This window comes from Littorina saxatilis, linkage group LG1, assembly GCF_037325665.1.
Source record: "Littorina saxatilis isolate snail1 linkage group LG1, US_GU_Lsax_2.0, whole genome shotgun sequence".
Classification (NCBI taxonomy): Eukaryota; Metazoa; Mollusca; class Gastropoda; order Littorinimorpha; family Littorinidae; genus Littorina; species Littorina saxatilis.
The window spans coordinates 61986217-61993582 of NC_090245.1; the positions used below are offsets into that span (position 1 = coordinate 61986217).

General features: G+C 42.2%; 1 protein-coding gene across 1 annotated transcript in view; it reads left to right on the top strand.

Annotated features, from left to right (window-relative positions):
* The first annotated feature begins 1032 nt into the window (after positions 1-1032).
* LOC138981876 (uncharacterized) overlaps positions 1033-7366 on the top strand; it is a 23923-nt gene continuing 17589 nt past the window's right edge. The window contains exons 1-3 of the mRNA XM_070355058.1: positions 1033-1058; positions 3962-4075; positions 4219-4760. Of these exons, the coding sequence (XP_070211159.1) occupies positions 1033-1058; positions 3962-4075; positions 4219-4760 (682 nt within the window). The remainder of the gene's footprint in view (positions 1059-3961; positions 4076-4218; positions 4761-7366) is intronic.

Genomic DNA, 7366 nt, shown 5'->3' on the forward strand with positions numbered 1-7366 from the left:
ATCACACACATTAGCATGCACACGCACACATGCACACGTGCACACACACACACACATACACAAACACACATAAACACGCACAAGCACACATATATACACACACACACACACACAACCACACATACACACACGCACACAAGCACACACACACACACAACCACAAACATCCACACACACACACACATACATTCACACACACATATATACCACCCTTAACACACACTCACACACACTAACGCACACATACACACACGCACGCACACACACACACGCACACGTACACACACACACACACACACACACACACACACACATATGCGCATGTCTTCGAGTGTGTGTTTATGTGCGTGTCTATGTATGCGTATGTTTGTGTGTTTGCGTGTGGGTGTGTGTGTGTGTGTGAATGTGTGTGTGTGCGTCTGTATGTGTGAATGTGTGTGTGTGTGTATGTTTGTGTATGTGTGTGTGTGTGTGAGGGAGAGAGAGAGAGAGAGAGAGAGAGAGAGAGAGAGAGAGAGAGAGAGAGAGAGAGAGAGAGAGAGAGAGAGAGAGAGAGAAACGCACGCGTGCCAAGGAGGTGAGAGAAAGAGATACAGGGACAGAGACAAACATATTGACAGTGTGACTGAAGTATATGGGTTCATCGACAGAGAGAGAGAAATAGAGAGAGAGAGAAAGAGAGGAGGAGGGGAAGAGAGAGAGTGAAAGAGAGAGAGAGAGAGAGAGAGAGATAGAAAGAGAGCAAAAAAGATAAGAGAGAGAGACTTTCAGACGGATACAAAGAGAGACAGACAGATATAGAGAGAGATAAAAAGAAAGAGAAAGACATAGGGATCGGAGGGAGAGAGAAATAAATAAAGAATGAGAAAAAGAGACAGAGACAGAGACGTAGACAGAGAGACAGGCACAGAGGGACTGAGAGAGAAAGACAGAGAAAGAGAGAGAGAGAGCACGCACGACGGAGAGAGAGAGACTGCGATAGAGAGAAAGAGAGAGAGAGAGAGAGTCAAACAGCAAGCTCAGTACAGTGCAATGGTTTCTGGCGTGCAACCTCTCAGGTACGTTACAGAACGCTCCGCACAAACCCCCGTTGCCTAGACCATTCTCGGCGAGCGATCGCCATTGTTACGCTTCAGTGACCCCAGACAATGGTACTCGTACCGAGCGCTTGCTAACGTTCGCGAGCGTTCGCGAGCGCCACAACAAAACTATGCGTTGCCTAGAAAACGTTTGCAAACGTTCTGTGGCGTTCTGCCTAGGCAACGCACCCCAGGTGCCAACGGGAAAACGGTGGTGCCAGAGTGGTAGACCAGGAAGCCATTTATGAAAAGTGTATTGATCAGGGTTTATACTGCTTTTTATTGTTTAGCTTTTTTGATTATACAAAAAACACACACTCAACTTTCGTAAAACGCAGAAATGGAATCTTCTAATAGGGTTCTCAAAATATTGCAAAAGCATATATACAAATAGAATTCACAAATGATCCTTAAAAGCATCCGTTCTGTTGCATTGTCATTGAATTTGACGGTTCAACCCCACGGGTTCTTTGTGTGCCTGAGCTATATATTTTTAGATTCAGGAAAACAAATAAAGAATACAGTAATATCACCTGTGTGAATATGTTTCGAAAGTGCAAATCGGGGCATAATTCTGAATAACCGTGTCTTAACGGATTTTAAAGGACCCCAACAGGCTCTTTTTAAGGTTAGATAAAGCAGTTGGGGTTGATTTAAGGATATAGGTAAGCATATACAGATGCAAAAACCGATCAGTAAATCTCAGGTTTTGTGTTGCATCAGTCTAATTTTACACAAAATGCATGCTCAAAAATCGGCCAAATTCGTCTGCTACGCGAGACTTTCTCCGTGGCGGCCAGCCCTTGGCTGTGACGTCACAAGGGGGATGCAGAAACGAAAGTAGCAACGTTCGCCGTCAGCGTTTTTGCTGCAGCCGTGGATGCGCGCGTGCTCGCGACATCATGCCGAAAGAATGTGCTGCTGCCGAATGTTCGGAAATGCAAAAAAAAAGAACTCAGACTTGAGTTTTCATCATTTTCCATCGGACTCAAGGCTCAAGCAGGAATGGGCTGTAAAAATGAATCGGCTGGACCCAAATACGGAGAAACTGTAGAAGCTGGGTCCGCACGATGTTCTCTGTTCGAGACATTTTGAACCATCCTGCTTCACGTTGCGTACGCGGTTGAGCCGCGAAGAGGGAATTGCCTACAGAGCTCAGTTGGAGCCGGATGCAGTTCCAACAATATTTCTCCACTGCCTTGAAGACCAGAGGAAACGGGGTACGCAGGCTGACAACACGCGACCTGCCTACCTAAAGCGCAGGAGGAAGGAGGTGAGATGGCACTGTGTTTATTCAATTTGTATTTTGGGGGCGATAGGTAAGTCCGAGGTAGCTGGTGTTTTGTTGGTGTCACAGAACTTGATGACACTTTACACCAGTTGCTGCATACTGGCACTCACTTGTTAATCTGCAAAACACAACTTTTCTTCTCATTTTTGCTACCCACAGGTAGGAGGGGGGGGGGAGTACAGTGGACTTCGGTGTAGGTTTATAATTTTCTGTAAAAGCAAATTAAATCACAAGGAAGGAAAGGAGGAGAGGGGATAACTGTAATGGGTATGCCATATTCAGAAACTTCATCTTTGAAGCAATCATTACTTCACCTTTTGAAACTATTAGTATTAATAAAATATTTATAAAAAAAATGTATCAACCTATTTTTTCCCGTCATGTACGGTGAATGAGTAGCTTCAGCCTGACACTCCACACTCATCCCAGGCCGACGCTGAGGTAGAACCAGAGGCATCAGATTCTGACTCAAGTGACAAATGCTCTGTCTCTGTCCAGACAGTACCACTTTGCAGGAAGCCAGTACTTTGCAGTTCAGACTCCCAGGATAGCGGTACTTCAAGTTCAATTTATTCAACAAGCAAAGGTCTTGGTTCTTACATTTACCAGTGGAAGGAGCCCGTTTGAAAAAAAAAATGTTGAAAAATGTTAGAGTGATTTTAATTCCAATATCCAGTAGTGAAAGCTGTACCTCACTAACATGTACCCACTGTGTTCAAGGGCGGATCTGGGGGGGGGGGGGGGTTACACGGGTTACGTAACCCCCCCCCCCACCCCCCAAAAAAAGAGGTAATTTATTGGCTCGGGATGCACCAGATAGCTCTATTTTGCTTCTTTGGATAAAAAAAATTTCCGGACCCCCCTAGAGGCTTAGGCGCCTTCGGCGCCGTCAACTTGTATCTTCGCAGTCATTTTGTAACCCCCCCCTCCAAAGTGAATTGATCCGCCCTTGGTGTTTACATCACAACTTCTCATAAATAGAGTTTTTATTGATAGGTTTAATTCTGTAATTATGAACATTGATGATTCTAGTTGTTAACTTACTGCAAACGTCACTTCAGTTCTAAAACTTAATCAATTTCAGTTCTCATGTAAGCAGCAGAAACCATTTGTTTCATATCTTGATACATGTATAAGGCAGAAAGTCAAGTAAAAGTTAACTTTCTGGGCTATTTCAGGTGGCAAGTGTGTTACAGCAAACAGCTCCCTTGGCTGTGGCATCACTGCAAGCACGCTCAACACTGCCTGAGACTTCCCCTGCACCAGCAGACCCACGTACTCAACCCCCAACTGTTGCACACGCTCAAAGCCAAACAGATCCAATTGGGTAGGTGATGTGTGTGTGGATGCAAAACTTCATGTGTACATGATTTCAAAATGATTACATCTATAGCTATAACTAGTGATGATATCGCTCGCTCACTCTCTTATTGCTAAAGCTATATTACAATCAAGCTAATAACCATCAATGTTTTTCTTACACCTTATTGCTTACATTTGCTCTTATAATTATGGTACGTGCAACAAAACCGTACACATGTGATGGTATATAAGGGGTTTTTTCCAGGTTTTTTTTCATTCTTGTTTGTAGAAGCTGTTTTGACACCGATGACAGTGACACTGAGGAGGAAGTGGAAGCTTCAGCCGGAATTGAGAACACTAAAGACCATGACTGGCAAGAGCCAACACCAAAAGAAAAACAAAGGTAAACAACAGATGGGGAAGGGGGGGGGTTATCTTATAAAGGAACAGCAGATCTCTCTGAATGTCTTACACGTTTCTGATCAGCATGTGCAAGTGTCACTTGAATAATACATGATAAAACAATTTTGTCATCATTTGTTATAGCTGCGGACTCACTGAGGACCTCAACAACGTCGACCCATTCCAGGAGACCAAGTACTTGGTATTTGAGTCGAAGCTGGAAGAACTGTTGAGTGTCTGCAGGAAGTGCAGCAGCATTTGCCAAGTCATGCGAAAAGGGGTGGAGGGGACTGCTGTGGAGTATTGCTGCAGCTGCGAGCACTGCAACCACAAGTTCACTTGGACGTCACAGCCCTACTCCAAGCGACTACCACTGGGCAACCTCGTCCTGGCAGCTGCAGTATTTTTCACAGCCTGCTCCCCTTCAAGGTTGATTACCTTATTTAAAAGTGCCAGCATCGCCATCTTCGGACAGACGACCTACTACAGCCTGCAAGGTGCCTACTTGGTCCCTGCAGTGCGCAATGTCTGGGCACGTTGCCAGGAGAAGCTTTTTGCAGCACGGCCAAGGGCACGCCCAGTGAAACTGGCCGGAGATGGCAGATGTGATTCGCCTGGGCACTGTGCAAAATATGGTGCATACAGCCTCTTGGATGCCACAACAATGGAAGTCCTTCACATTGAATTGATATGATGAAGGTAACTAAAGTACAGTTTTGCTGGTTGTATCTCACAACTTTGTGTGTATTTGTGTGTGAATATCTTCTGATAACAAGCTCTGGTGTTGGTTGTACAGTTTTGTGTGTGTGTGTGTGTGTGTGTGTGTGTTTTGCAATTTCAAGACATAGCAGTTTGTACAGAATTACTCCAAATGTACATTCCTATAGATTGCAAAGCTGAACAACCCTGAAATACCCTCCCCCAACCCCCAATTATTATTTTGAATAAAATATTATGTGTACTTTTTTTTTCCAGAGCAACACTGTTAAAAATTCCCATGCAATGGAGCTGGAGGGGCTACAAAGGGGCCTTGCTGTCCTGAAACGTCACCTCAGCATCAGTCACCTTGTGACTGACAGGCATGTCCAAATCAAGAGCTACATGGCAAGAAACGAGCCTGACATCAAGCACCACTTTGATATTTGAAACAGACCTGTTTACCCCCCCCCCCCCCCCCCCCCAAATGAAAGTCAGGAATGCAACTGGTACTTTTCAGTAATTTGAGGCATCTTTCAGTAATCTTTTGTATCAACCATAAACCAGCTCGAAAACGATTAAACGACACGTTTGAACGCGAGCTACCATGCAAAACAAGTGTAGACCTCACTACAATGAAACAGGGTCTGCAGTTCGACCACACACACTTCACTCAGACTGCAGAGCCTCACACCGTTGAAAGTAAAGACGACTGAAAACGGTTCTTTTGTTTTATTTAATTTCTTGAATGAATGGAACATTCAGGAAAAACTGTGGCCCTGCAAAGCAGAACAACGCATTAGAACACGATGTTAACTTTTATAAGTGATCCATAAACAAACATAGAATCTTTAGGATTCTAATGAAAAAATTGTAGTTTCACAAAACTACCATTACCACCAATACTCTCACTTTCAGACCATTGTCATATCAACTGTGTACAAAATTATCTAGTGGATAATTACAGCAGATTATACAATAATCCAGTAGATTCATTATTCAAAATCTACTCTACTGACTGTCATTACCAGGCCTACTCACTACACAACATAATGACAATCTTTACTCGCAATTCAAAATTAATCCATCCTTGATGAAGATGAAGTAATAAGAACACATCAAGCCTCAAACTCCACTACCGATCACTCTCCAGTTATGTTAGCCACTACAGGTACATTTCCCAAACCAAATTTGTTTTGACAACTCCAAAAAGTACAATGCCAAAAACTGTATTTCATTTCACCTATTTTCACATCAAAAACTATCCATTTCCTAAATTGAATGGCTTTCAGACGAAATCAAAGTCCAAACAAACCCTTTGTTTACACAACGCATGGACGCGGCCATCTTGATGCAAGGGGCATAATCCACGAGAATTAATTTCCTTGCGCATGCGCAAACAGACCCATGTTATTCTTGGCGCAAATTCCAAAAAATACTACGATCATTTACAACCAAAAGCTTGAAACATTACCAAAACAATGAATTTAGACTCAGAAACAATCATAACACTCATTTATGCATTCAAAGAATGATAAACCTACAATAAATTGCCCAACTAAAATTTCACTATTCCATCATCTTGCCGCATGACCGGTTTCCAATAAAATTCATTTCTATGAAATTCAGTGTACAATCTCACCTAAAATGAATACCAAATGAAAGACAAAACATTTCTTGACAATATTACAATAAAACATTTTCTAACCTTGATTAGGACACACCGATCTCTGTAGATTTCTCAACACATTACATTCAGTTTCATGGCGGGACAGAAGAGCAATCCCAGCAGTCTCACGGCAGAAAACGATAACCTTTTTACATGCCTCAAACATAATATCTTTCTTTCACCCCATCAAAATTACAACATTTAATCCAAAATCTAATACAGCAAAAAGAAAAAATAAATCAATTATAAAAACTCAATTGGGTTGAAGGTCATAATTTCATTCAAGGGACACAACTACTCAAAGGGACACAACTACTCAGCTCAACAAATCTGTATCAATTTGTCTTATTACTTCCCTTTGACTAGTAACCACACAATTTATTATTTATCAATAAAAATAGTGGGGGTTACATTCACCCCTCCTTGGAAATGTTCCTCTAAATTTCAAAATTTTGAGAACATTTAAATCCAAAAATCCAAAAATAACACGTCCAAAGCTCTACATCCAACCTAAACGTATTACAAAGTTCATTCACACATAACACAAAAATACGCTGAAGTTTTTCACAAACAGAACTTCAGTCGATTCAAAAATCAGCAATGCCATGAGTACCACACTCAACTCAGTTTACATAAAAAATGGGTCATTCTAACTCAAACACAACTTCAACGCGCAAAAAGTCTTCAGTTTGAACCATTTACACTTCAAATTTCTGCAGGAGAGCATTACAAATGTCTCTTATGCCACAAATAGCCGCATGAACATGAAAAGACAAGGGTGCACCTTGTTCCACTAAATCACACATCTTCTCTTGAAAAGAAACCAAATCCGACACTGCTTCCTCAACATGAATGTTAGACTTTTCCACTTTGTGAGAAAGATTCAAAAATTTAGGAGGTCTCCTAACACGAGACGACTTGCGCGGA